Source organism: Micromonas pusilla (assembly GCF_000151265.4).
Source record: "Micromonas pusilla CCMP1545 genomic scaffold MICPUCscaffold_1, whole genome shotgun sequence".
Lineage (NCBI taxonomy): Eukaryota > Viridiplantae > Chlorophyta > Mamiellophyceae > Mamiellales > Mamiellaceae > Micromonas > Micromonas pusilla.
In genome coordinates, this window is record NW_003315882.1 from 33,837 (window position 1) to 60,391 (window position 26,555).

Here is a 26,555-nt window from a genome sequence, read left to right on the forward strand (position 1 = left end):
CCGCGTCGGCGGTCCGCGCGCGGCGTTGAGATCGCGCGTCAGGCTCGCGCCGCTGCGCGTGACGCTGACGCCGTCGCTCGTCGCGTCGTTCGACGCGATCGAGAGAGCGTTCGCCGTCGTCGCGGACGCCGCCGCGGCGAGCGGTCCGCCGCCGCCGCCGCCGCCGGATTTTGAAGTCGTCGAGTCGCGCGACGCCGCGGACGTCGACTTCACGTTCGCGGGGTTGAGGGTGTACGCGTGCGACGAGTCGTCGTCCGTCGTGCACCGCGTCGAGATCGCTAGGTTCGCGGCGAGGGCGGGGATATCGCGCGAGGGCGACGCGAGGGCGCGCGTGGAGTTGAGCTCCGTCGACGCGGACGTCTGCGACGGCGCGTCCTCGTCCTCTCGGCGGCGCCGGCTCGCGCGCGTGAACTGCTCCGAAGACGGCGCGTTCGCGCCGGTTTTACACGTCGACGCCTCATTCAGCGGGAGCGGCGGTCGAACCGCGCTCGAGATCGACGCGAGGGGGTTGGACGTCTCGATCGAGAGCGACGTCGTCGCCGCGCTCGCGGCGTTCGCGGCGGCGGCGGCGACGGCGAAATCGCGGCGCCGCGCGTCGTCGTCGTCGTCGAAGGAGACGACGCTCCTCGCGATGACGAGCTTCTCCTACCGCCGTCGCGCGAAACCCGTCCGCGTCCCGCCGTCAAAGACGCTGCTCGCGCACGGCGTTCACGAGGTTTATCACTCCACCGCGAGAGAGGACCTCGTCGCGCTGTCCGCCCCCGGCGCGTTCGACGCGCCGCCGACGCGGTCGCCGCCGCCGCCGCCGGACGCGGCGAACGAATCGCTCTCTGTCTCGTTCGCGACGCGCGCGCCGTTCACGGTCGCGCTGTCCGACGCGGGCGGCGTCGACCCGGTGCTTCGCGTCGCGATGGACTCCGCGAAGCTGAATTACGTGAAGCCGCGCGACGACGACGTCGATGACGACGCGAAGACGCTCCTCGCGGCGACGATCGCGGGTCTCGTCGCGAAGGCGCCGGCGCGCGCGCGCGGCGACGGCGACGACGTCGCGCTCCTGCGTCTCGGCGTCGCGCTGACGGTCGAGACGCCGACAGGTTCTACTCGCGCCGCGCCGAGCGTGGAGATTTCCGTCGGCGAGTGCAGGGTCGGCGCGCACGCGGGTCCGCTGATGCGCGCCGCGCGGTGGGGGGAGAAGGTGGCCGCGGCGGCGGCGGCGGCGGCGCCGCCGCCGCCTCCGTCTTCTTCGGTATCGATCGTCTCGCGCGACGAAATCATCGGCGAAGGCGTCGCGCCGCCGTCGCTGCGCGCGCTCGCCTGCGGTTCGATCTCGCTGTCGCTGACGGACACGTCCGTGTTCGTGCCCGCGCCGCCCGCGCCGCATCGAAAGCGCGGCGGTGGCGCCCGCGCGGCCGCCGCGGGGCTCTTTCTCGCGATCGACGCGCTCGACGCGTCGACGCGGCTGCCGTTCGATCCGACGCGGCCGGTCGACGCCGACGCGCGGCTCGCGCGTTTCGCGACGCGCGGCGTGCGCGTCAGCGCGTGCGCCGAGGACGACCGCGAGCGTGCGCTGTCGCTCCTCGCTGCGGAGCCGATGGGACGCTCGTCGAGTTCGAGGGCGGGGCCGGCGGAGTCGCCGCCGCCGGCGTTGGCGACGATTCGATCCGCGAGCGTTTTCGAGGAGCGCGCGTCGCGCGGGATTCTCGCTTTCGCGTGCGATGTTCCCTCGGTCGCGGCGACGCTGTCGCCGTCGAGCGTCGCGCTGTGCGTGGACGCGCTGAACGCGGCGACCGCCGCGGTCTCGCTCGCGCGCGAGGACGATACCCCCGGCGGGAGGAGGAAGGCCGCCGCGGGGACGGCTGAGTCGTCGGCGCCGGTTTCGAAACCGTCTTCGAAACCGTCTTCGAAATCTCCCCGTCCGCCTCTCGAGTACTCGGTTAGCCTGCGCCTCGGCCGCGCGTCGCTTCTGTTGCAGTCCTCCAAAGCCGCGCGCGAGGGCGTGTTCGGGTTTGACGGCTCCGAACGCGCCGGTGTCGTCGCGATCAACGCGCTCTCGATCAAAGCCGCCGCGGGCGCGGAACGCGGGATGACGTCGCACAAAATCGACGTCTCGTTCCACAGCGCGCACGCGACGGACGTCAGCGCGACGGCGGCCGGGGAAGCGGAGCGCATCGCGCTGGGCGTGGCGCTCGGCGAGCGGTTCGTCGACGGCGGGACGCCGCTCGCGTGGATCGGAGGCGCAGGAAGCGGCGGCGGCGGCGGCGGCGGCGCGGCGCGGCCGTCGACGTCGACGCTCACCGCGCGCGCGTTGACGAAAAGCGGCGCGACGACGCCGTCGTCCGTCGGCGTCGACGCCGCGCTCGGCGGCGGCGGGTTCGCGTGTAATCTCCCGGCGTGGAACCGCGTCATCGCGTTGTGCGACGCGACGGCCGTGGAGGCGTCGCGGCCGACGAAGACGACGCCGGCGGCGGGCGGGGCGACGAAGACGAAGACGAAGACGAAGACGGCGGCGGCGGCGGGAGACGTCGTCTCGTCGTCGTCGGCTTCGTCTTTCGCCGGCGACGACGCGCTCTTCGCGAACGGCGAATTTTCCACCGGCGAGTGGGTCCTCACGCTCCCTTGGCACCCGCCGAAAGGTGACGGCGGCCCTCGTGCCGTGCGCGTGCTCCTCGACGCGCGCGCGAGCGGGACCGCGAACGTCAACACGCGGACGATGACGCCGACGAGGTGGGACGGCTGCGTCGGCGTCAAGAAGTTAAAACTCGACGTCACGGAGGTGGAGCCTCCGCGCGCGGCGACGATCGCGCCCGGGGGCGTCGCCGAGCCCGCGCCGCCGCGCGTCCGCGCGCACGCGCTCGCGGAGTTGAGGGGGTTGAAGATCACGGCGACGCGCGAGGAGAACGACGCGCCGCCGGGGGGCGAGCGCGCGACGGACGTCTCCGTGGACGTCACCGCGAGGGACGTCTCCGTCGCCGCGTCGACGCGTCGGTTGCTTCTCCTCGGGGAGCTGCGATCGCTGATGGAGGTTCAACAGCCCGCGGCGGCGGCGGCGGCGGCGACGGTGAAGACGACGCGCGCGCCGAGCGCGACGGCGGACCAGACGACGCCGAAGACGCCGAGCGCCGCGTCGACGCGGTCGTCCACGCCGACGTCCGTGTTCGCATCCGCGTCCGTGGACGTGATCGGCGTCTTAATTCTCTCCGACGACGTGTCGGACGGCGCGTCAGCCGACGACGTGTCGCACGACGCGTCGGCTGCCTTAGACGTGAATCTCGGCGTGCCGCTGCTCGAGGCTGCCGTCCTCGGGCTCACCGCGTCGTTCACCTCGGACGCGTCGTCCGACGCCGTCGGACGCGAGACCTCGATCGCGCTCAACGCGGAGGCGCGAGTGATTCTGGATTCGCTGAACCAACGCAAGGGCGCGTGGGAGCCGATCGTGGAACCGTGGAAGGTTCGTCTCGTGTCCGAGGCGAGCCTGCGCGATGACACGGCGTCGAAGGCGTCGATCAAGGTGGTCGGGTACGACGCCCTGGAGATCACGGCCACGGAGGCGGGCGCGGCGTCCGTGGCGCAGTGCGCGCTCGCGATCGCCAACGGCGCCGGCGACGAAAGCGCCGAGACCGCCGCGACGACGACGGCGACGCAAGGGCAGCATCAATCGTACTGGCTTCGGAACGCGACGAACGCGACGGTTCGGTACTGGCTCGCGGACTCGAGCGAATCGGAATCCGAACCGTCGCTGTCGTCGTCGTCGCGCGGCGGGTCCGTCCCTCCCGGCGGGCGCGTGCCGCTGCATTTCCCGGAGCTGAAATCTCGCGCGGCGCCGAGGTACTCGTGCGTCGCCGGCGTGCGCTCGCTGACGTCGCCGGCGCCGCCGCCGCCTCCCGCGCCGACGCGCGCGGTCGTCCTGCGATTCGAAGGCGCCGAGGAAGCGTCCGCGCCCGTCGGTCTGGACGAGCTCGCGTCGCACGTCCTCGGGGAGAGGCTGCTGCTCGGAAGCGCGATGACGGCGGAGAAGGACGACGACGACGGCGCCGACGCGAACGCCGCGAACGCCGACGCGGGCCGCGTCGTCGCGGAGGTTCGCCGAGTGAACGACATGTCCGTGCGCACGGAGCTGCTGTTGCGCTCCGACCTCGCGGTGCACAACGGGACGCTCGGCGCGGTCGATCTCGCGTTCGACGGCGCCGGCGACGCCGCCGCCGCCGCCGACGCGTCGTCGACGGTGCGCGTCGCGCCCGGGCAGAGGGTGTGGCTGCCTCCGCGCCGCGCGCGCGCTCGCGCGTCGGTGCGCTGGCGCCCGAGCGACGGCAACGCGCGCGCGTACGCGTGGAGCGACCCGCTGCCGCTTCGCGCGCTCGCGCCGTCGCGCGAGACGTCCGCCGCGCCTCGCGAGCGTCGCGCCGCCGCGTCCGCGTCGGACGACGACGCGAGCTTCCTCGCCGCGCCGTTCCGTTGCCTCGTCGACGCGGAGACGTCGCCCTGGTCGCACGCGACGATCGTCTCCCTCGCGCCGCCTCTGCGCGTCTCGAACGACCTCCCCGTGCCGCTGAGCATCTCGGTCTCGAGCGAAGGCGGCGGCGGGGAGGGCTCCGCCGGCGGCGGGTCGGGATCGATCGTGATCGCTCCGGGGGCGACGATCGCGCTGCACGACGCCGCGGCGGCGCCGCGCGCGGCGCCGACGCTTCACATGCGCCCGCACGGGTACACACACTGCGCGTCCGTGCCTCTGCCCGCGATCGGCGCCGGGAACGGCGCGAAGGCGGGTTCCGCCGCCGCCGCGGCGGCGGCGGCGGCGGCGGAACCGTGGACCGCGCACCGCGACGTCTTCAAAGTCGTCGGGTTTCGCGCGGGCGGCCCGCGCGCGCCGCGCCTCACGTCCACCTCCCCCGTCAGCGTGCAGCTCGACGTGCGCGTGGACGAGCGCGGGACGAGATGCGCGCGCGTGTCGTGCCCCGTGCGCGTCGTCAACGCCGCGTCCGACGCGCTCGTGCTTCAAGCCGTGGACCCGCCGGAGGGCGCGGAGGAGGAGGAATTTTTCGAAAAGCTCGCGCTCGACGACGGCGACGCCGCGTGCGTCCTGGGCGCGCGTCTTCCGTCCAGGACCGCGCTCGGGGACGGCGACTGCTGGCTCCCTCCCGCGCGTCCGAGGGCGAGAGGTCTCGGCGGCGGCGGCGGCGCGGACGGCGTCGACGGACGGGGGTTTGATCCGCCGGCGATGCTTCCCGGGTTGGGGTTGAAGCGCGCGCGCGCGTCGTCGTCGTCGTCGCTCCTGCCGCTGTCGCCCAAGCTCGCGCGATCGCAAGACCGGCTGGCGGCGGCGGCGTCGATGGACCACACCCCGACCGGGTCGCGCCCGGGCACCGCGCCGGGGAGCCCGGACAGCGGACGGTCCTTAGAGCACTCCCCCGCGGGGTCGTCGGGGTACCTTCCCGGTTTGGACGGCGGCGGCGGCGGCGGCGGGGGAACGAGAGGCGTCACCGCGCGGGCGCTGTTCTCGTCGTCGCTGGGCGGATCCGCTGGATCTCCGACGTCGTCTCCGAACAAGTCGTTCCTCGATCTGTCTGACTTGTGCGTCGGCCTGGAAGCCGCGACGTCGTCCCCGAGGGCGACGGCGACGGCGACGGCGACGACGACGACGCGCGTCGGCGACGCGTCCCCCGAAGCCGACGTCGGCGTCGCAATGTACGGGAAGCATCAGCTCTGGGGGCAATCGAAGCGCGGCGTCCCGGTCCTCGTGCGCGCGCGCTCCCCCGCCGCGAACACGTGGTCCTCTGTCGTCGCTCTGAATCCCGGGGACGCGAGGGTCGTGAGATGCCCCGCCGGCGGCGGCGGCGGCGGCGGCGGCGGCTCGGGGAAGCCGAGCGCGGATGGCGGCGCGTGTTACGAGTACGTCGTCTCTCTGCGCGATCCGCACTCTGGGAGCGGGACGATCGTCGTGCACCCTCGCGTCGTGATTCGCGCGTCGGCGCTGTGCGGCGAGCTTCCGCACGACGTGCCTTTACTCTTCCGCGAACACGGCGGCGACGACTGCGCGTCGTTGCGGCCGGGCGAGGAGACGCCGGTCACGCGGTGGCGCGCGAGCGGCGGCGCACGCGCGGTGTGTTTCCGGCCGAACGACGGCGGCGTGTGGTCGTGGTCTTCGCCCGCGGTCGTGGACGTCGTCGGCGTGACGTACGTCAAGGTGCGGTCGCTGACGCGAGCGCCGCCGGCGCGCGACGACGTTGGCGGCGGCGGCGGCGGCGGCGCGGCGAAAAAACTCGGGTTCGACGAAAGTTTCGACGACGACGACGACGACGGCGTTCGCGCGTCGTCATCCGCGGCGCGTTTCCACCGAACGAACGCGATCGCGAACGCGAAGACGACGCGCGTGTTTTGCGTCGCGGTGTCGAGCGCGTCGTCCGCGCGCGGCGGGTTCGTCGTCGACGTCTCCGAGCTGTCGGACGCGGAATGGCGCGCGCTCGCGCCCGTTCTCGTGGAGAACGCGTCGAACGTGGTCGTGACGTTCCGGCAGACGGGCGCGCCGCGAAGGCACGACGGCGACGAGCGCGCGCATCCGCGCTCGACGACGTCGTTTCTGTGGGACGACCCCGCGAAGCCGCGGAGCATCTCGTTGTCCGTGCCCGGCGCCGCGTCCCCGGACATTTGCGCGCCGGCGTCGGCGATGGACGAACTCGACGACGACGCGAACGACGGCGGCACGTCTTCTTCTCGGTGGTCCGCGCAGTCGGTCGTGCGGTACGTCGACCCGTCGCGCCCGCCCGTGCTGCTGCGCGTGACGACGCGGAGAGACGCGGGCGCGACGCGCGTGACGATCGAAGCCGTCGACGCGAAGCAAAATCCCTCCGCGTGGGCGGCTGCGACGGCGGCGGCGGCGGCGACCGACGCCGCGGCCGCCGCGACGCCTCCCGGCGGCGTCTCTACCACCACCGCCGTCACCGCGCCTTCTTCTTCTTCTTCTTCTCCCGCGTTCTTCACGGCGTCGCCGATGACGACGCGCGTTTTACAGCCGCTGCTCCCTCGGCGGCTGCGTCCGATCGCCGTCGCGCTCGCGTTCGCCACGGACAAGGCGTCCGCGGCGGCGGCGAAGTCGTCCGCCGGCGAGCTCTCTTCGCGCGACGCGCCGTCGTTCGCGATCGATTGCGCGCTGGAGCTGTCGTCCGTGGGTCTCAGCGTCGTGAGCGGCGGCGGGCGAGGCGGCGCGCGCGAGCTCTTGTACTCGCGAGCGACGGCCGTGCGCTTGGAAGCGTCCGCGTCGGGACACAAGAAGAGAGGCGGGAAAGTGATTTGGAAAGACGCCGACGTCGGCGCGCGCGTCGGCCGCGTCCGCGCGGATCTCCAGACGGCCGGCGCGAGCTCGTACCCGATGATCCTCGCGTGCGGCGGCGGCGGCGGTGCCGTTCTCGGCGGGCGCGGCGGCGGCGAACCGCTATATAAACCCACCGGCAAACGCGCGCTGTCGCTGCGCGCGGCCGTCGGGAAGCAGCGTCGGCACGAGTGGGCGCTGCGATCCGTCGCGTTGGACGTCGCGCCCGTGACGCTCGACCTCAAAGAGGAGCTCTTGCTCGCGCTGCCGGGCGTCGTGGAAGGATTCGCGCGGCCGTTCTCGGCGGTCACAACGGCGGTTTCGACTACTACTACGGGCGGCGCGCGGACGCCGCCTCATCGCGGAAGGCTGCCGACGACGACGACGCCCGAGTCGACGCGGCGGATTTTGCCGACGTTGCGCCCCGCGGCGGCGAGAGCGCTCGCGGCGGCGGCCGCGTCCGCGTCCATGTCCGTCCCCGCGCCGCCCGCGCTCTCGTCCGTGCGCGTCGGCGAGTTCGACCTCACGGTGTCGTTCACCGCGCTGCCGTTCCTGCCGTGGGGGCTTCGATCGCTCGGCGCGGTCGATCGCGCGCGGGTGTCGTTGGGGTCGTTCCAGCTGCCGTCGCCGTACGCGCTTCGAAAAATGCGGATGAAAAAAAGTAACGCCGCGGGAGCAGCGGAGACGTGGTCCACCGATCAGGTCGTGTCGCTCGCGCGACGGCACTACATCGCGGAAGCCGCGGGGCAGGCGGGGCGTCTCATCGCTAGCAACAAGCTCCTCGGCGACCCCGCGCGGTTCTTGGGGGAGATACGCGCCGCGACGCGCGAGCTGTTCGCGTCGAACGTCAGCCGGGGGATCGGGAGGCGGTGCGCGTTGTTTTCGTCGCGGTGCGTTTGGGCCGTCGGGGTGTGGGCGCGGACGACGCTCGCGCACGCGCGCGACGTCGCGCACGAGGTCGAGGCGCGTTTTGAGGCGTCGCGGGAGCGGCGCGTACTCAGTCTGCGAGAGCGGCGCATCGAGGAAGAGGACGAGGACGGCGGCGGCGACGGCGACTCGAAGAAGAAGGCGACGGAGGAGGCGCGCGCGCCGGCGGGCGCGAGCGACGCCGTCGTCGTCTCGTCCTCGGCGGGCGCGGGGGGGAGTTCGACTTCGACATTGAAAACGTCGAACTCGACGACGAAGGAGACGTCGACGTCGACGTCGTCCTCCTCCGTCAAAATCCTTCCCGCGGACGACGCGACGTCCGCCGCGGGCCGCCCGACGTCGACGACGTCGACCTCGACGGGAGGAGGCGAAGAAAACGATGAGAGCAAGACGACGACGCGCGCGGCGGATCACCCGAAGGACGTCGTCTCCGGAATGCTTCGCGCGCTAGGGAAACTCGTGGAAGCGCCGCTGCAGGGCGTCGAGCTCCGAGGCCTCCCCGGACTCGTCGAGGGCGCGATGGAGGGCGTCGCCGGCGCCACCGCGAATCTCGCCGCCGCGTCGTTGAAGCTCGCGATCATCCTATGCGATAAAGCGTACGCCGTCGTCGCGCGCGCGTCCGACGGCGGCGACGACTTGGAATCCGTCTCCATCACCGCCGCCGCCGTCGGCGGCGGCCTCGTCATCACGCGGCACCGCGTCTCGAACGTCTCCGCGCCGCGCCTGCGCCCGCCGCGACCGGCGCCGAGCGACACGGAGCCGCTGCTGCCGTTCAACGGCGAGCTCGCGCTGACGAGGGAGATGCATCAGGCGCGTTCTATACAAAAGTTTTTCAACCATCGCCCGGTTTCAACATTTGATCGCGTGGGTCCCTTTCAACTGACCGGTGAACTATTTTTGCCTCAGTACGCGAGCGACGGGAAGTACGCCAAGGCGGCGTACCTCGGCGGCGCGGCCATCGTCAAGCCGAGAGGCGGATACGTCGTCGTCACGAGCGAGCACGTCGTCGTCGGCGTCGCCGTGATTCACAAGACGCCACTTGGCTCGAGCGATAGAGGGAGTTTAAACGGCTCGACCGCGGCGGAACGCGACGCGAGCGGCGAGGGCGCCGAGAGCCTCGGCGCCGCCGCGACCGAGCCGCCCGCCGCGGCGAAACCGTCGGGGTGGGTCGTGCGCGACGCGTTTCCGCTGCGGGAAGTCGTGGGCGTGCGAGGTGCGTTATATCATACGCTGGTTCCCATACGACCGCGTCGGCGCGGTGAACGCCGTTCCTTAAGGACTTTTGCCCCCCGCGCATCTCTCCGCCCACCATCCCCCGCTTTCAATCCCGACACACCTCGACACCTTTCAACTCCATCTGACGCCTTTCAACTCCACCCAAAACCTGGACGTCAAAGTCGCCGGCGCGCTCGTGTTGATCACCGCGCGGTACGCGCCGAGTCGCACGTCGCGCGACGACGACGGGTTTCGGAGCAGCCTCGAGGGCGTTGAATCGCTGTTGACGCCGGCGTATTCCGCCGCGTCGCGCGTCGCCGCGGCGTGGCGGAGGGGTTTTTTGAGCCGACGGTTCGCGGCGGCGGGGAGAAGGGAAAAAAACAAAAACGACGCGGGTTCCGGACGCGACGGCGCGAACGCCCCGAGGGTCAACAACAGCGCTGTGGACGTGGACGCGATCCCGACGAGGGAGGTGGCGTTGCACTGTGTGGACGCCGTCGCCGCGGCGAGGTTGCACGGGCAGCTGGTCGCCGCGACGACGACGACGAACGGGGGAGGAGGAGGAAACGCCCTCCGGAGACAGTAGTAGAAAAACAATAATATTAGATTTAGGACCAGCAGAAGACGAAGTCTAACGACGCCTCATCACATCTCATCACTCCCCGTCTGCGCGCGGCGGCGTCGAGCATGGCGCTGCGTCGCCTCGCGCGCCTCGGCGGCGCGCTCGCCGCGTCGACGTCCTCCTCCCCCGCCCCGACGTCGTCCGCGCGCGCCGCGGCCGCCGCGACGCGATGGATGGCGACGTGGCAAGCGAACGAACTGCGCGTCGGCGCGCTCGTGGAGAAGGACGGCGCGATCGCGGAGGTGACCAAGTACCAGTACACGCAGGGCAAGGCGAGGCAGGTGGGGTGCGTCCAGGTGGAGTACAGAGACTTGAGGACGGGGGCGAGCAGCGTCGAGAAGCTGTCGCCGTCGGACAAGATCACGCGCGCGGAGCTCGTCTCCGAGGTGCGTCGCGCAGTAGGATCCCGCTCGTCTCCCCTCGCGTCGTCGCGTCGGTCAGATCAGACGGTGCCCACTCCCCGAGAATATCATACGAGAATCGAATCGCGACGCCGTCCTCGCGCGCGTCTCCTGACGCCGCTCCCCATATTATTTCCTTCCCGCCTCCCCTCCCCTCCCGTCGCAGGAGTACCAGTACATGTACGACGCCGGCGACGACGCGCTGATCCTGTCGCACCCGACCACGTTCGAGCAGCTGGAGGTGTCGGGCGAAACTTTCGGCGCGCAACGACGGTTCCTCGCCGACGGCGCGTTCGTCGACGTGCTGTCGCACGACGGCGAGGTCGTCGGCGTCCAACTCCCGGACGAGATCCGCGCGACCGTGGTCGAGACCGACCCGCGGTTTAAGGGCGAGAGCAAGGACGGCGGGAGGCTCAAGCCGTGCACGTTGGACACCGGGGCGACGACGCGAGTGCCGACGTACGTGGAAGCGGGCGACGTCGTCGTCGTCAAGGGGCCGCGCACGGGCGCGTTGGGGGAGTTCGTGCGGCGCGTGCGCGAGTCGTGAGCGATGCGTAGTCGTAGTTTTGCGTGCGGGTGTTATGTGAGAGGTGGTGATCGATCGATGCGCTCGAATCGACGCGATAGCGCGGGCGACGCCGCGGCTAAAATCTCGAAAGCGATCTCTCTCGAATCGTCGTCCAAGAAGAGCAGATCTGTCGTCCAGCCCCGCGCGCCTACTGATTCGAATCGTTCAGAGCGCGCGGCACGATGCCGCCCTCGAAGAGGCCGAAGAGCATCACGATCGACGGCGCGACGTACTTCATAGGGGACACGGTGACGTTGCGCGCGCCGGACGAGCAGAACGATGATTTCGTCGCGAGGTGCGCTGCCACCCCGCGCGGCCTCCGTCTCGCAGCGCGAGTTAGATCTACTGCTTCGCCAGCATAGATCTTCTTCGGAAACGCCCCGCGACGTCTCATGACGCGGCGATCCCTCCCCCGCCCCCCCCCCGCCCACCGCGCGCGCAGGATTGGAGACGTCGGCATGCGAAAGAACAAAGTAGAGGTGATGGTTCAGTGGTACTACCGCCCCGAGGACGCGATCGGCGGCCGCAAGGGGTTCCACGGCGAGCGCGAGCTGTTCTTGAGCGACCACAAGGACTGGGTCGCGCCCGATTCCATCAACGATAAATGTCAGGTCCACACCCTGAAGCAGTACCAATCCCTGCACGTCGTCAGCGACGTGGACTACTTCTGCAGGTTCTCGTATAACGTGAAGAAGGCGGAGTATCGCCCCGCGCGCGTGCCCGTGTACTGCGTCTGCGAGATGCCGTACAACCCCGACCGCTTCATGGTCGAGTGCGAGGCGTGCACGGATTGGATTCACCCGGAGGTGCGTTCTATACACTGGTTCCCATACGACCGCGTTCGCGTGGTGAACGCCGATCCTTAAGGACTTTTCCCGGCGTGTCTCTCCGCCAACCCCTCGCCTTCAATCCCCGACCGCGTTGCCTTTCAACTCCAACTGACGCCTATGAACTCCACCCCGACGTTCGCTCGTATGGAACGACCCAAAGTGTTTGCGAATGACCAAGGCGGAGGTGGAGGTGATGACGCACTTCGTGTGCCCGGACTGCACGAAGCGGCACCAGAGCGAGGGGAAGAGGGGCACGCCATAGAGAAGAAGAAGCGAGGGAAGGGGTAAGTTAGGGGAACGGAGTAGCAACGGCGAGAATAAGTAACGAACAACCTTAGGGGACGGACAGAGTAAAAAAAAGCAGGCGCCGGGCCGGGGGACGGCGCCAAGTTGGCGACTGGAGGCGCCGCGCGGCGGGAGCGTACGGAGTCGTGGTGCACGAGAGAGACGCTTTGTTATGCATCGTGACGTTTATGTCGACGCTTCGCGTCGCCACCACAGCACAGCACGACGCGCGCGTTTGGACGGGCCGACGCTGCTGCTATTCTCTATACTTTAGATATCAACCGACGCGCATCAACCGCGCAACCGCGGCGCGAGACTGATGAACGAGAGAGGCCTCCCGCGCCGCGCGCTCACCCCGCGCCCGCGGCTTCGGCGATCTCCTGGTCGTCGTACCCGTACTTTTCTATCCTCGCCTTCCGCTCGAGCTCCTTCTGCGTCTGCGCCATCTGCCCCGCGAACCGCGCCGCGGTGCGCAGCTTCGTCAGCCGCATCCGCGACACGAGTTTCGTGGAGAAGTGCTTCACGCGCGGGTTCTTCGACAACGTCATGACCTCGATCGCCGCCAGCCCGCCCTCCTTCATGAACTGCTTCTGGTTATCCTCCGAGAGCGACATCGCGTTGAGCGCGGTGCAGGCCTCGTTCTCGCAGTACGCGTCGCCGCTCTTCGCCATGTCGATCAGCGGTTTCAACGCCCCGGCTAAGACCATCCGTCGGCCGTTCTCTTCGTGGAGGGAGAGCTCGGACGCCGCGCGCGCGGCGTACCGAGCCACCTCTAAATCTTTCGACCGCAACATCTTCACCACGGCTTCCAACACGCCCACTTTGGCCGCGAGCGCCCTCAAGTCGAAACTCGCGCTCAAATTCTTCAACCCCAACGCCGCGACGCGCTGGTACTCCGCCATGTCCGAGCGCGCGGCGGACGACACCTTGCTCATGTCCACGAACAGCTGGAACGCCTTGTGCTTCACGAGCCGCACGCGCAAGAGCTTATTCGACGCGCAGTTGGCGATGCACAACGCGGACGGGAGCTTCCGCCCCGCGATCGTGTCGTTCGCTTTCGTGAATATCATGGGCAGCTTCTCCATGCGCGCGATCTTCTCGCTGAACGCGTCCGCCAACGACAACCGCGCGATGGTTATGAGGCACCACTTCTCCACGTCCGTCTCGTCCGTCTTGGCCAGCCGCGCGAAGAAAAATTTCACCGTCTCGTCGAGCCTACGGCGTGGGTGAAGCGATCGGTCAGTCGAACGTCTTAGCGGTCAAACGTTGAAAGGGAAGCGCGGGTGAAGAGTGACGACGGGAAAAGTCCTCAAGGAACGGCGTGCACCACGCGAACGGGGTCGTACGGGGAGCAGTCTCACCTCGCGCCGACGTCTACGAGCTTCGCCGCGCTCTGCGCGTCGTCCGCGATCTTCGCGAATGCGATCATGCCCAACTTGGCGACCGCGTGGTCTTTGCTCTTGACGTAGTTCCATATCTGTTCGTTTACGCCGAGGTCGAAGATGCGACCGCGGACGACGGGGTCGCCGCCGGCTTGCGACCAAAACTTCGCGACGTCCTTCTGAAAGCTCTTGTCCTTCCCTCGGCCCATCGACTGCACCGTCTTCAGGAACTCCTCGGTGCAAATCTCGGCCGCGCAGACGCTGAACGCGCTGAGCGCGCTGCAGACGGTCAGGGACATCCGCTTCACGTCGTTATCTTTCGCCTTGACGACCCACGCCTGGAGCTTCGGTATCACCTTGACCGCTCGCGCCACCTGCTGCGCGGCGAGCTCGTTCGGGGCCACCTCCATCAGCGTCTTGAGCGCGGCCTTGACGTTCTTGCTGCTCTTCGCGGCGATGAGCTTGGCGAGGATGTCCGGCATGTCGTCGACGCTCGCTTTCTCTTTCATGACGTACGACTTCGCCTTTTTGATGAGCGTGGAGTTGTTGCACCCCATCGCCGCCGGCGGGGGGCGCGGCAGCGGACGAGATCGAGATTCCTTCCTCCACTACGCGTGTACGCGCTCTACCCCCCCCGCGCCTTTTTTCTCCCTCCTCCTCCAGTCCGCGCGCCTCTCTCTCGGAGACGCCGACGCGCGGGGAAGACCGGTGGACGGCCGGCGCGCGCGATGCCCGCGCGCGTCGCCGCCGCCGAGCGCGCTCGCCGCCGCGGTGCGCTCTCGCGGTGGACTCTGACGAGTAGGAAGCCGACGAGCCGCGGGCGACGAAAACGTCGTCGCAGCGAGCTCGAAAGTCGGCATCTCGGGGGGGACGAGAGCGAAACGGTTCGCGCGCGCACATCTTCGCCGCGCGCGCGCCAACCACCGCACGGATGCGCGCGTCGAGCGTGGAAGAACTCCGCGCGGCGCTGCTGTCGCAGCGCAAGCTCACGGACGAAGCGCTCGCGAAGCTCGACGACTGCGTCGGCGCCGCGGACGACGGCGACGGCGCGCCGTCCGCGTCCCCGCGCTCGGACGTCAGCAGCTCGTCCTTCTTCGTGGACGCGGAGAAGCTCGGCGTCGTCGCGAAGGAAGTCCTCGCGCACCTCGACAGCTGGACGTCGACGTGGAAGCGCGCGCTGCGGTCGCTGGACTCCCCGGCGTCGTCGCCGGAGCCGGGGGGCGGGGAGCGCGCGGAGGACGCCGCGACGAGGGTGCCGCACAAGCCGCGCGCGATGCAGGGCGTCGGGCCCGCGATGGGGGGACTGGACCTCGGGGAGCTGCGGCGGAAGATCTCGAGCGCGAAGAGCGCGCCGGAGGATGGCGGGTTCGGCGGGGGCGGCGCGCGCACGGTCGAGGTCGTGCCCATCGGAGGGAAGACGATGGCGAGAGACGCGCCCGCGGGAGGAGACGGTAAGCCGCCGTGGATGAAGGAGCTGGCCGCGAGGAAGGCGCGCGACGCCGAGAGTTGACATCGTTGAGTTTTAAGTTTCTCGGTAAAAATAAACAAGATGACGCGCGGTCTCCCACAACTCGGGTGTCATGGCCCCCGCCGCCGCGGCGGCGCTCGTCGCGCCGGTTCGAGCGCTGCCGTCGCTGTCGCGGCGACGTCTTCATCGTCGCGCGAGATGGCGGCGCGGGCATCGCGCGTCCTCGTCGCAGGTCGAGATCGACGAGATCGCAATCGGAGACGTCGATCGCGTCGTCTCCCCGCTCCCTCCCCCGAGCCCCGAGCAAGCGTCCGTGGTGCGTTCCGTGTGTCACGATCGCGCGAATGTCATCTGCGAGGCCGTCGCCGGGAGCGGGAAGACGACGACGGTGCTGCACTGCGCCGCCGCCGCGCCGGGGATCAAGTTCTTGTGCCTGACGTACAACGCGCGACTGAAGCTTCACGCGCGCAAGCGCGCGGCCGAGCTCGGCCTCGCGAACCTGGAGGTGCACTCCTTCCACGCGCTCGGGGCGAGGTACTACGTGAACGACTGCAGGAACGACGAGGCGCTGCGGCGGCTCGTGGACGGCGATTTCGCGCCGCGGAACGGCGCGCCCGCGTTCGATTGCCTCGTCGTCGACGAGGCGCAGGATCTCACGCCGCTGCTCCACCGACTCGTGTTGAAAGCGATTCGCGACCGCGACGCGTCATCATCGGGAGCGACGCCGGCGTCGCTCCTGATCCTCGGCGACTCGAGACAGAGCATATATCAGTTCCGCGACGCGGACAGTCGGTTCCTGACGTTCGCGGACCGAGGGCTGTACCGACCGGCGACCGCGGATGCAGACGAAACAGAAAACGACGAATCAGAAACCGACGCGGCCGCGCCGCCGCCGCCGCCGCCGTGGCGTCTGCACACGCTCCGCACGTCCTTCCGCGCGACGCCAGCGATCGCGTCGTTCGTGAACGACGTCATGCTCGGGTACCCGTGCATCACGCCGTCGCCGCATCGGGCGGGCCGCGGCACGCCCGTCGCGTATATGGTCGGCGACGCGTTCGCGATGCCCGACGCGCTCGTGGACGAGATCGACTACCTCCTCACCGCGAAGGGATACGCGCACGATGACATATTCATCCTGACGCCTTCGCTGAAGGGCGCGAAGTTGAACAGCAAGACGCCGCTCGCGCGGCTGGAGAACGCGCTGGTGACGCGGCTCAACGCGCCCGTGTTCGTCTCCGCGTCGGACGAAGGTGATCAACTCGACAGCGGTCCCCATACGACCGCGTCGGCGTGGTGAACGCCGTTCCTTAAGGACTTTACTTTGTCTCCCGGCGTGTGATGCTCTCCGCCCACCGCTCGCTGCTTTCGATTTCGACGCGCCGCGATGCCTTTCAACTCCGACTGACGCCTTTGAACTCCCTCCGCGGACCTTCGACCCGCAGAGGAACTCTCCGATGCGCTCATTCGCGGGAAAATTTGTCTCACCACGTATCACGCGAGCAAAGGGTTGGAGCGGCCGGTCGTCATCGTCTTCGGGTTCAGCGCGGAGTACTTCGCGTACTACGCGCGTTCCCATCCGACGACGAGCTGCCCGAACGCGCTGTACGTCGCGGCGACGCGCGCGAGCGAGCGCCTGTATCTCGTCGCGGAGGCGGAGGAGAACGGCCACCTGCCGTTTCTGCGGTGCCGGCCCGAGGCGCTCGACGCGTTCGGCGCGCCGCTGCCGTCGTACCTCAACGTGCGCCGCTGCGGGCGCATGCGCCCTGAGAAGACCGCGGCGCCGACGCCGTCGTCGCGGTTCGCGGCGACGGACCTCGTGAAGTTTCTCCCGGAGTCGACGATCGCGACGGTCACCGCGATGTTGCGCGCGACGGAGGTATCGCCGCCGACGAAGGACGCGCGGATCGACGGCACGGTGCCGTCGCTCGCGGGGAAAGGGCTCATCGAGTCCGTGTCCGACGTCACCGGCCTCGCCGTCGTCGCCGCGCACGAGCACCGGCACTTCTCCGCCGCGAAGGCGAAGAACGGGACTCGCGGGGCGGCGTGGGCGAGCTCGAGGAGTACGGCGCTTGCGCGGCGGTTGGAGAGCAGCTTCGAGAAGCTGACGCGGCAGACGAAAGCGAGCGCGGCGCGGGGCGCGCTGCGGAAGGGCGACCAGACCGACGACGCGTCGATCGCGGTGGACGACTCGCGCGCCATCTCGCACATCCGAGACGTCTTGGCGAGAGACCCGGAGACGACGTCGGACTTTTTGAAACTCGCCGCGTGGTACGAAGCCGTGGAGGGCGGGTACCTCTTTCGCCCGTTTCAGCTGTCGACGTTCGATTGGGTCACCCCCGCGGCGGCGGCGATCTGCGCTGGCGTGCTCGAGACGCACCTCCCGTGCGCCGCCGCCGGCGCCGCCGACGACGACGACGACGCGTCGCCGAGGGTGCGTTACGAAAAGCGTTACGACGTCTCGTTCAAGTTTGGCGCGCCGATCGTCACGATCGTCGGCGCCGCGGACGCGGTCACCGCCGGCGCGGACCCCACGATTTTCGAGGTGAAGTGCGCGAAGCGTCTGATGCCCGAGCATCTCCTGCAGCTCGCGACGTACCAGTGGTTGGACGCGTTCGGCGTCGTCCAGCGACGCGTCGCGGACGCGCGCGAGAGAGCGGCGGAAGAGAAGGCGACGACGACGACGACGACGACGACGACGACGACGACGCGCGAGAAAAAGAACGGCGCGAAAGGTTTCGGGAGAAACGCGCGCGAGTACACGGACGAAGAGGCCGAGGACGCGGTCTCGATCATCGACGCGTTCGAGCGCTTTGGCGGTGACGCGGACGCGGTGATGAAACGCGCCGTCTTGCTGAACGCGCGCACGGGCGAGGCGTTGGCGTTGAACGCGGACTTGAGGACGCTGACGGGCGTCGTCGCGGCGCTCGTGGAGCATCGCACGCGAGCGGAGAAGGATCTGGACGACGAGGCGTTCTTGTGCGCCGCGGCGGACAACGGGGCGAAGACGCACGCGCCGGTCGCCGCGCTCGTCCCGGAGATGGTGCGGCCGGACGACGCGGGCGGCGCGTCGGAAACGTGGACGGATAAAAAGACGCGGAAGGCGACGGCGGCCGCGACCGAGGACGGGCCTCGTCCGGTCGGACGGGGGAGAGTGAAAGTGAAGCGGAAGACGGCGGCGACGGCGGCGGCGACGGTGGACGTGCCGTCGCTGAAGGTGACCCAACTGAAAGCGGAGCTCAAGGCGCGCGGCGCGTCCATCGCCGGGAACAAAGCCGCGCTCGCGGCGCGTCTTCGGAGCGTCATAGAATCCAAACGATGAATCATCAACGCGACGCGTAGCCTACTAGCTAGCAGAGTGGTATTCTTCTCGTCGGCGGCGGTCGTCGGTCGTCGGTCATCGCATCGCGACGGGCGCCTGCCTCCCGCGTCCCGGCCTCGCGGCGACGCACCCTTGCACCGCGCCCTTCAACCACTGCCCCGGCCCCTTCGGCCTCTCCGGCGCCGTCGCGTCGTCGCGCGGCGCGAGCATCGACACCTGCCACTCCAACTCGCGCTTCCGCTTCTCCGCCTTCTCGAGCTTCGCGGCGAGCTCCGCGGCGAACGCTTCCGCGGCGATGCAGCGCTGCGTCGCCGCCTCCGCCGCCTTTGACGACCGCTCGGAAGAGAACTCCCCGTCCCTCGTCGCGTTCGAACGATTCTCATCGACGCGTTCGCGTTCCAGCACCTCCGCGCGTCGCATCGCGTCTCGAGCCACCTTGTTCGCGTGCTCCACCGTCGCGTCGCGCCATCGTCGCCCGCCGTCGTTCGCCCACGCGTCGAGGTCGCGGAGGAGCGCGTCGAGCGGCGGCGGGTCTGGCGGCGCGCTCGGCGGCGCGCTCTGGTCGTCGGTCGACGCGTTCGAACCGCGGTGCACGACGCCGGCGGGGTCGGCGGCGACGCGCGCGCGGTCCGCCGCCGCCGCGTCCTCCGACGACCCGAACGCCCACGACCACAGCGACGACGCGCCGTCCGCGGTCGCGGCCGTCGACGACGATCCCGACGCGTCCCCGCTTTCGCGCGCGGTCGCGAGCGCGGCGGCGAGGCGCGCGCGCAGCGCCACGTCGTTTTCGGCGCCGGACGGGGCCGGCGGCGGAATTGCCGCCGCCGCCGCCGCCGCCGGCTCCGTCCCGCGTTTCGCAGCAAGCCGCGCGTTCGCCGTCTTCAGCTCGTGCGCGACGTCCGTCGCGTCCGCGAGCTGCTGCGTGAGCCGCCCCACCTCCGCCATCGCGAGCTCGCGCTCCGCTTTCGCCTGCGCCACCTCCGCGGCGGCGGCGGCGGCGGCGGCGGCGGCGGCGGCGCTCGCGCCGCCGTCCGCGGCGTCCGACGCGCGCGCGCGCCGCGCCGCGCTCATCTCCTCCAACACCGCCGCCTTCGTCCGCGCCTCCACCGCCTCCGCGCGAACCGCCTCGAGCTCTCTCCCTCTCGCCTCGAGCGCGCCTCGCGCCTCGTCCAGCGCCGCTCTCGCCGCGTCCGCGTCCGCCCGCGCCTCGGACGCCACCGCCTCCGCCTCTTCGATCGCGGCGCCGACGGCTTCTTCCATCTCCGCGCTCGGCGTGTTCGCCTTCGCGTTCCTCTCCTTTTCGAGCGCGTCGCAGCGCGCCGACAGCTTCGCCTCCTGCTCCTTGAACGCCGACTGCATCATCGCGAACCGCCGCTTGCGCTCTTCGCCCTCCTTGATCGTCTCCGCGCTGGAAGCGATCGCCTCTTCGGCGCGGCGCTCCGCGGCTCTGGCGCGCTGCTCCGCCGCCGCCGACTGCCGCGTCGCCGCGTCGCGCGCCGCGATCGCGTTCGACGCCTCCTTGACGCTCTGTTCGAGGGAGGCCATCGCCGCGCGGATCTCCGCGGCGTCGCGCTGCGCTTCGACCTTCGCCTTGCTTTCGGCCGCGAGTTTGGACGCCTCCGCCTCCGCGGCGGCGGCGAGCGCGGCGGACGCTTCCTCCGCGCGGCGCCGCGCGTCCTTCTCCTCTGCGAGGTGCTTCTTCAGCTTCGCGAGCTCGGACGCGGTCTTGACGAGCCGGTCCTCCGCGTCGGACGCGCGCGCGGACGCGCCGGAGCGCCCCTCGCTCGCGTCTAACGCTTCCTTTTCGAGCGTTTTCACGCGGCGTTCCGCATCCGCGGCGCGCGCTTCGAGACCGGCGACTTTCGCCTCCTCCGCCATCATCGCGTTCTCCGCCGCGGTCTTCCCCGCGACCGCGGCGTCCAACGCCGCGGCGTGCTCCTTCGCTTGGCGCATCGCCGCGTTCGACGCCTTGGTCGCGGCGGCGTCGGATTCCTTCGCGTCGCTCACCGCGCGTTTTTCCCGCGTCGACGCCTCCGCAGCGGCGGCTTTCGATTGCTCCGCGACGCCGCGCAGGTACTCAATCTCCTTCTCCGCGCCCTCGCCCTCGAGCGCCATGAGCGACTTCGCCTTCTTCTCCTCCTCGAGCGCGGTCTCGAGAGTTGATTTGTCTTTGGTGAGCGACTCGATCGTCGCCTTCGCGGTCGCGAGCGCGTCCTCGGTCGATTTCAACGTCGACGCGGCGTCGGCGGCGGACGCGTCGGAAGACGCTTTCGCTTTCGCTTTCGCGTCGTCCGACGCGCGCTTCTCTTCCGCGGACGCGCGCTCGGACGCGTCCTTCAACGATTTCTTCAGAGATTCGATCTCCTTCTTCGCGGCCGCGAGCTCGGCGACGGTCTTGCCAAAGTCGCCGCCGTCGTCGCCGCCGCCGCCGCCTTTTTTGCCCTTCTTTCCCTTGCCGCCCTTTCCTCCTCCTCCTCCTCCTCCTCCTCCGCTCGCCGCGGCGGTCAGCTCCGCGTTCGCGCGCTTCAGGTCGTCGACTTCCTTTCTCAGCGCTTCCGAAGACGCCTTCGCGGCTTCGAGCGCTTCGGCGGCGCTCTCGTCCGGGGCGGGCGGCGGCGCGGCGGCGGCGGCGGCGGCGGCCGCCGCCGTCGCCGCTTCCGCCGCCGCCGCCGCGTCCTTCTCCGCGGCGTCCTTCGCCTCCTCCAGCTTCGCGGTCGCGACGAGCGCGTCGTGCAACGCCTTCTCCGCGTCCTCCGCGCGTCTCTCCGCGTCTTCGCGCGCCTTCGCGGACGCCTCCGACTGTTTCATCGCGCGCTTCGCGTCCTCTCTCGCCGTCTCCGCGTCGGCGGCGAGCTTCGCGTTGGCGTTCGCGTCGCTGTCCGCCGCCGCCGCCGCCGCCGCCGCCGCGCTCGTCGTCGCCTCCGTCAGCGCTTTCCTCAGCGTCGCGAGCTCCGCCTCGAGCGCGTCCGTCTTCTCTTGGAGGCCTTTCCCTTTCTTCACCGCCTTCGCGAGCTTCTCCCTGACGTCCGCGGCGTCCTCAGCGCGTCGTTCGAGCTCGTCTCGCATCTCCGCCGCCTTCTTCGCGTCGTCGTCGTCCACGGCGGCGGCCGCCGTCTTCTTCTCCGGCGTCGACGGCGTCGACGCGGCGGCCTTCGCGCGCACGGCTTGCATCGCGAACCGCTTCGCGTCCGCTCTCGACGCCTCCGCGTCCTCTCGCGCGGCTTTCAGATCCGCGTCGAGGCTCTGGATCGCGACGCGCGCTTGCGCCAGCGACGCGCGGAGCGCTTCGACCTCCTCCGCGTCGACGCTCGAGCCCGAGGCGACGGGGAGGGAGGACGCGCCGCCGCCGCCGCCGCCGCCGCCGCCGCCGCCGCCGCCGCCGCCCCATCCGCTGTCGTCGTCGTCGTCGTCGTCGTCGTCCGCGGCGTCGTTCCACGCCGCAGCCTCGGACTTGAGGCGCTGCGTCACCTCCTCGCTCCATCCCTCGACCTTCTCGCCGAACGCGTCGTCGAGGCGGTCGACCTCCTGCGCCGCCTTCGCGGCGAGCTCCGCGGCTTTCGCGCCCGCGTCCTGGAGCTGCTTCCCGATGTCCCCGAACCATCCCGACATCGCGTCGTGGGGGGGGGGGGGTCGCGCGCGATGACCACTGACGTGACCGCTACTTGGACGAAGCGAAGTTCACAACGTTCGACTTGCGCTGGCTTCGATGACTCGCCGGCGGAGCAGGTCGTCGACGACGATCGTTCTGATCGCGAAGCGTCGTCGCCGCGAAGCCACCTCTCCCGCGCGCGCACACGCGTCGCGTCCTCCGAACTCTTCTTCCACACGCCCGCCATGGCGCTGAGAAGAGCCAGCGCGCGCGCGCTCGATCGCATCGCGCCGGTGCGCCCCCTCCCCCCGCGCGACCGCGATCGCCGTTGTTACGCGAACGGACGAACGAATCCGTCCACTTCCGCGCCCCTTCGAAAAGTCGCGCGCGCCCTCCGCGATCCGCCGTCCTGACGTCCCCTCCTCCTCCTCCTCTCTCGCCAGCTCGACGCGATCGTCGCGAATGCGCGCGCGTTCGCGTCCTCCGCGCGCGCGTCCGAGCCCGCGGTGTTCGTGGACAAGGACACGAAGGTGCTCGTCCAGGGCTTCACCGGGAAGAATGGCACGTTTCACAGCCAGCAGGCGATCGCGTACGGCACGCGGATGGTCGGCGGCGTGACGCCCAAGAAGGGCGGCAGCACGCACCTCGGCCTCCCCGTCTTCAACACCGTCGCGGAGGCGAAGACCGCGACGGGCGCGAACGCGAGCGCGATCTACGTTCCGCCGCCGTTCGCCGCGAAGGCGATCCTCGAAGCCGTGGAGGCGGAGTTAGACCTCGTGGTGTGCATCACCGAGGGCATCCCGCAGCACGACATGATCCGAGTGAAGCAGGCGATGATGACGCAGAGCAAGACGCGGCTCATCGGTCCGAACTGCCCGGGGATCATCAAGCCCGGCGAGTGCAAGATCGGGATCATGCCGGGGTACATTCACACGCCCGGACGGATCGGCGTCGTGTCCAGATCGGGCACGCTCACCTACGAAGCCGTGTACCAGACGACGGCGTGCGGGTTAGGGCAGAGCACGGTCGTCGGCATCGGCGGCGACCCGTTCAACGGCACGAACTTCGTGGACTGCCTCGAGAAGTTCGTGAAGGACGACCAGACCGAAGGGATCATCATGATCGGCGAGATCGGCGGCACCGCGGAGGAGGAGGCGGCGGAGTTCATCAAAGCGTCGGGAACGACCAAGCCCGTGGTGTCGTTCATCGCCGGGCTGACCGCGCCGCCGGGACGACGGATGGGTCACGCCGGGGCGATCATCGCGGGCGGTAAAGGCGGCGCGGGGGATAAGATCGCGGCGCTGAAGGCTGCGGGGGTGACCGTCGTGCCGTCCCCGGCGGGCATGGGCGAGGCGATGCACCAAATCTTCAAGGAGAGGAAGATGGTCTGAGGGCCCCGGCCCGGGTCTGTGTTTCGAGGATGTTTGATCGGCTCTCGCGATGAAATACTCCTTTAAAACATTTTTAATCGGAAAATCCCCGATCGATTTGATCGGAGTGCATAACTGTATCCTACTATCGGAGTCCGCATACAACGCGAAACCGTAACAGGTAGGCTTTGGTCGAAAGGACAGCAGACTAAGCACTACGTAAATAAACTACCTAACCTACGGTGCTATCTCTTCTATCGTCGCCTTCATCACGTCGCTCACGCGCATCCGCACGTTTTCACACGTCAGCGTCTCCAACCCGGGAAAGCACGCGACCACCGCGGCGGCGACGTCGACGTTTTTTTCGTCGCCGCCGACGACGACTTCGTACGCGCCCGCTTGCCCGCACCCGCGCGCGAGCCGCATCGCGCGCAGGCGCACCGCGGCGGCCTCGCTCGGATCCGTCGGCAATAAGACCGCGACCCCGGGCTCGTGCCACGCGTCCGCGCCGCCCGTGGGGTCGACGGAGCGCGATTGGAACACCGCGCGCGGCGCCGGCGCCGGCGACGACGACGACGCCAGCCGCGCGCGCAGCCGCGCGTGCCTCTCCGCGTTGACGGCGTCGTCCGTCCGCTTTCCCATCGGATTATAGGCGGTCAGGACGACGTACGTCCCGAGAGGCAATACGGTATCCGTGCCGATATCCGTCGGAGTATCCGTCGACTCGGCGCGTCGTATGGTCACCCAGTGGTCGTTCACGAGAATCGACAGCGCGGGATTCGCCCAAATCGGCGCGAGCGCGCATTGCTCCTCCTCCGACGGTAACGTCCACCTTCTGACCGTTTCATTCGCACCGTGCGCGTCCACGACCTGCCTCAGAACGTCCGCGACGGCGGACGCGTTCGCAGCCTCGTCCCACGCCAGCGCGGCCGTCCTCGCGCGCGCGGCGATCGCCCGAAGCGCGTCCGCGTCCGCGAGCGCGCGTCGCGCGACGTCCGCGACGCCCGCGACGCCGCCGCCGCCGCCCTCCGCCGCCGCCGCCGCCGTCCAATCCGCGCGCACGAACGCGTCCTCGAACCCGACCAAGCCCGTGCACCCCACGCCCCCGCCGCCTTGGACGATCGACGGCGCGCCGAACGCGGCGGCCTCGACGACGGTCATGCCGTACGCGTCTCTCGCGCACGGATGGACGTTGAGCGTCGTCCTCGAGAAGACGTCGCGCAGCCCGCGCGCGTCCACAAAGTCGGCGACGACTTTTCCCTTTCCGCCGGACGCTTCGACGAACCTCGCGCGGATGTCGTCCGCGTACGCGCCGCTCGTGGACGCGCACAGCACGGGCGTTAAGGAGGAAGCGGTGGTAACGCACGCGTCGTCGCCGTTACGTCCATCGTCGTCGAAGGTTCCTCGCGCGCGTAACTCGCGGACGAGGTCGACGAACCGCTCCGGCTCCTTCTCCGGGGAGAGCCTCACGACGCACGTCACGTACCGTCGTCGCGGTAACGCCTCATCTCCATGCGTTTCTTCTTCTTCTTCACTCGCCATCTCCGTCGCCATCGCGCGGACGTCCTCGCGCAGCGGCGGGAGCACGACGAACGGCGCGACCGCGGCGCCGCGCGGCGCGAGCCGCGCGGCGACGAAGTCCGCGTCGTCTTCGCACAGCGCGACGACGGCGGCGGCGCCCGCCACCGCGGCCGCCTCCAGCGCTCGATGCGTCCCGCGCGCGTCGTCCGTCCGCGAGAAGACGCGGAAGTTGGAGTACACGAACGGCGGTACAGGCTGCTGCGAGATCGAGCTCGGCAGCGCGTCGCGGAGCGCGGCCCACGCGGGGTAGGACGACCAGTCCACGCCGAGCACGACCTCCGGCGCGTGCGACGCGATCGCGCGCGTGATCTCGCGCGACGCCGCCGCCGCGGACGCGAACGCCGCGTGCCCGCACGACGCGTCGAGCCGCCCCCACGTCGCCGCGGGGACCGGCACCGTCCGCACGATCGGTCGGCTCGCGTCGTCGTCGTCCGCGGTGGGATCGGAGGCGGCGGATTCGGCGGCGGCGTCGTCGAGGTCGTCTGGGCGTCCGGAGACGACGAGGACGCGATGCCCAGCGCGCGCGAGCGCGCGCGCCTGCGAACGCGCGTACACGCCGTTCCCGCTGAACGTGCTCGCCGCGAACTCGAGAGTGATCACGAGCACGCGCAGCGGCCGCGGCGGCGGCGGTGGCGACGCGGGGGCGGCGGGAGGGACGCGCATCGCGCGTGCCCCCGCCCGACGCGCCTCCGCGTCGCGCGCTGTCGCTTTCGCTGTCCTCGACTTCGTCTCTTCTTCGAATAACGCTCAACTCAAACATTCGTTGACGCGTGATCCGATCGGGCTCGCGGGTGACACATGTCAGGCCGACCGGTCGACGATGAAAACGCACAGGGCACCGCGCGGATGCCGTATGGGCAATTAGTCAGACAAAATTTATCGCGTCGAGCTTCTCGGCTGCGAAAGGTCCTTTCGACGGCTGAGGAGACAGCTGACGTGACACACTTTTGACTTTCCGACTCTTCGAGGTTGCGGACAGAGTAACAGGCGCGCGCGGCACGAACGAGCCGCCGCGCGAGGGGGGCGGACGCGCCGCGCCCGAGTGCGGAGCACGCGGCCATCGAGTCTCGAGGAGGCGCCCGCGCGCGCGGAGAGAGAGAAGAGAGCCGCGCGGCGGCGCGCGGCGGCGGCGTCGAAGGATCTGGGCGTCGTCCGTTCGCGTCCAGCAGTTCGGGAGAATATACCGTCGCGTCGCGAAAGGTCCGCTCGGCGAGATGACCGCCGTCGACGCGGACGCCGCGGCGGCGTCGACGCCGGACATCGCGGAGATCCGCCAGCGCGCCATGCTCGAGGCGCAGATGCGGGCGCGGATGAGCGCGCTGCCGCGCGAGACCCCGGAGCAGGCGGAGCGCGCGCGAAGGATGGCGCGCGCGAGCGTGAACGCGCAGGCGGAGAACGCGCTGCGCGCGCGAGCCATCGCGGCGGCGCGACGGCGCGCGAAGAAGGACGGCGTCGCGCGCTCGCTCGACAGCGGGATCTTCGAGATCGAGGACGAGAACGCGGTGCATTCTCACGCCCCGCGTCTCACCCGTCTCGAGGTCGCGGCGCGCGAGGAGGATAACGACCGTCGATCGTGTTGCTATCCGCGCGCCGCCGCCTTCGAAGGTACCGCTACTTCCTAGCTAGGTCACATGTTTAGCCCGGATGGGTCAGAGCTCAGTCTTTTTGTAATCCGAACTACACACACTTCCTAGC

At 69.9% G+C, this 26,555-nt stretch overlaps 10 protein-coding genes across 10 annotated transcripts in view; 7 read left to right on the forward strand and 3 right to left on the reverse strand.

The window, feature by feature from the left end:
• MICPUCDRAFT_70259 (uncharacterized protein) overlaps positions 1 to 10,084 on the forward strand; it is a gene marked incomplete at its 5' end in the record, with an annotated part of 12,983 nt that extends 2,899 nt beyond the window's left edge. The window contains 2 exons of the mRNA XM_003054715.1: positions 104 to 9,443; positions 9,628 to 10,084. Of these exons, the coding sequence (XP_003054761.1) occupies positions 104 to 9,443; positions 9,628 to 10,031 (9,744 nt within the window). The 3' untranslated portion in view covers positions 10,032 to 10,084. The remainder of the gene's footprint in view (positions 1 to 103; positions 9,444 to 9,627) is intronic.
• A 556-nt stretch (positions 10,085 to 10,640) lies between these two features.
• MICPUCDRAFT_13366 (uncharacterized protein) lies at positions 10,641 to 11,015 on the forward strand (the record flags this gene model as incomplete). The annotated part of the gene is made up of 1 exon (XM_003054716.1): positions 10,641 to 11,015. A coding segment is annotated over one exon (375 nt), but the record flags the coding sequence as incomplete, so codon positions are not given.
• Positions 11,016 to 11,494: 479 nt separating this feature from the next.
• Positions 11,495 to 12,344, forward strand: MICPUCDRAFT_30544 (bah-phd domain-containing protein; the record flags this gene model as incomplete). The annotated part of the gene is made up of 2 exons (XM_003054717.1): positions 11,495 to 11,842; positions 12,027 to 12,344. The coding sequence occupies 2 exons, from the start codon at positions 11,495 to 11,497 to the stop codon at positions 12,126 to 12,128; spliced, it is 450 nt and encodes a 149-aa protein (XP_003054763.1). The 3' UTR covers positions 12,129 to 12,344.
• Positions 12,345 to 12,501: 157 nt separating this feature from the next.
• On the reverse strand, positions 12,502 to 14,090 carry MICPUCDRAFT_46088 (uncharacterized protein; the record flags this gene model as incomplete). The annotated part of the gene is made up of 2 exons (XM_003055267.1): positions 12,502 to 13,366; positions 13,513 to 14,090. The coding sequence occupies 2 exons, from the start codon at positions 14,088 to 14,090 to the stop codon at positions 12,502 to 12,504; spliced, it is 1,443 nt and encodes a 480-aa protein (XP_003055313.1).
• Positions 14,091 to 14,464: 374 nt separating this feature from the next.
• Positions 14,465 to 15,043, forward strand: MICPUCDRAFT_49793 (uncharacterized protein; the record flags this gene model as incomplete). Its single annotated transcript, XM_003054718.1, has 1 exon — positions 14,465 to 15,043. The coding sequence occupies one exon, from the start codon at positions 14,465 to 14,467 to the stop codon at positions 15,041 to 15,043; it is 579 nt and encodes a 192-aa protein (XP_003054764.1).
• Positions 15,044 to 15,113: 70 nt separating this feature from the next.
• On the forward strand, positions 15,114 to 18,320 carry MICPUCDRAFT_49794 (helicase; the record flags this gene model as incomplete). Its single annotated transcript, XM_003054719.1, has 2 exons — positions 15,114 to 16,269; positions 16,444 to 18,320. The coding sequence occupies 2 exons, from the start codon at positions 15,114 to 15,116 to the stop codon at positions 18,318 to 18,320; spliced, it is 3,033 nt and encodes a 1,010-aa protein (XP_003054765.1).
• A 75-nt stretch (positions 18,321 to 18,395) lies between these two features.
• Positions 18,396 to 21,929, reverse strand: MICPUCDRAFT_49795 (uncharacterized protein; the record flags this gene model as incomplete). The annotated part of the gene is made up of 1 exon (XM_003055268.1): positions 18,396 to 21,929. The coding sequence occupies one exon, from the start codon at positions 21,927 to 21,929 to the stop codon at positions 18,396 to 18,398; it is 3,534 nt and encodes a 1,177-aa protein (XP_003055314.1).
• A 225-nt stretch (positions 21,930 to 22,154) lies between these two features.
• Positions 22,155 to 23,412, forward strand: MICPUCDRAFT_45127 (uncharacterized protein; the record flags this gene model as incomplete). The annotated part of the gene is made up of 2 exons (XM_003054720.1): positions 22,155 to 22,202; positions 22,410 to 23,412. The coding sequence occupies 2 exons, from the start codon at positions 22,155 to 22,157 to the stop codon at positions 23,298 to 23,300; spliced, it is 939 nt and encodes a 312-aa protein (XP_003054766.1). The 3' UTR covers positions 23,301 to 23,412.
• A 65-nt stretch (positions 23,413 to 23,477) lies between these two features.
• On the reverse strand, positions 23,478 to 25,523 carry MICPUCDRAFT_46090 (uncharacterized protein; the record flags this gene model as incomplete). The annotated part of the gene is made up of 1 exon (XM_003055269.1): positions 23,478 to 25,523. The coding sequence occupies one exon, from the start codon at positions 25,521 to 25,523 to the stop codon at positions 23,517 to 23,519; it is 2,007 nt and encodes a 668-aa protein (XP_003055315.1). The 3' UTR covers positions 23,478 to 23,516.
• A 551-nt stretch (positions 25,524 to 26,074) lies between these two features.
• On the forward strand, positions 26,075 to 26,482 carry MICPUCDRAFT_49798 (uncharacterized protein; the record flags this gene model as incomplete). Its single annotated transcript, XM_003054721.1, has 1 exon — positions 26,075 to 26,482. The coding sequence occupies one exon, from the start codon at positions 26,075 to 26,077 to the stop codon at positions 26,480 to 26,482; it is 408 nt and encodes a 135-aa protein (XP_003054767.1).
• Between the last annotated feature and the right edge of the window lie 73 nt (positions 26,483 to 26,555).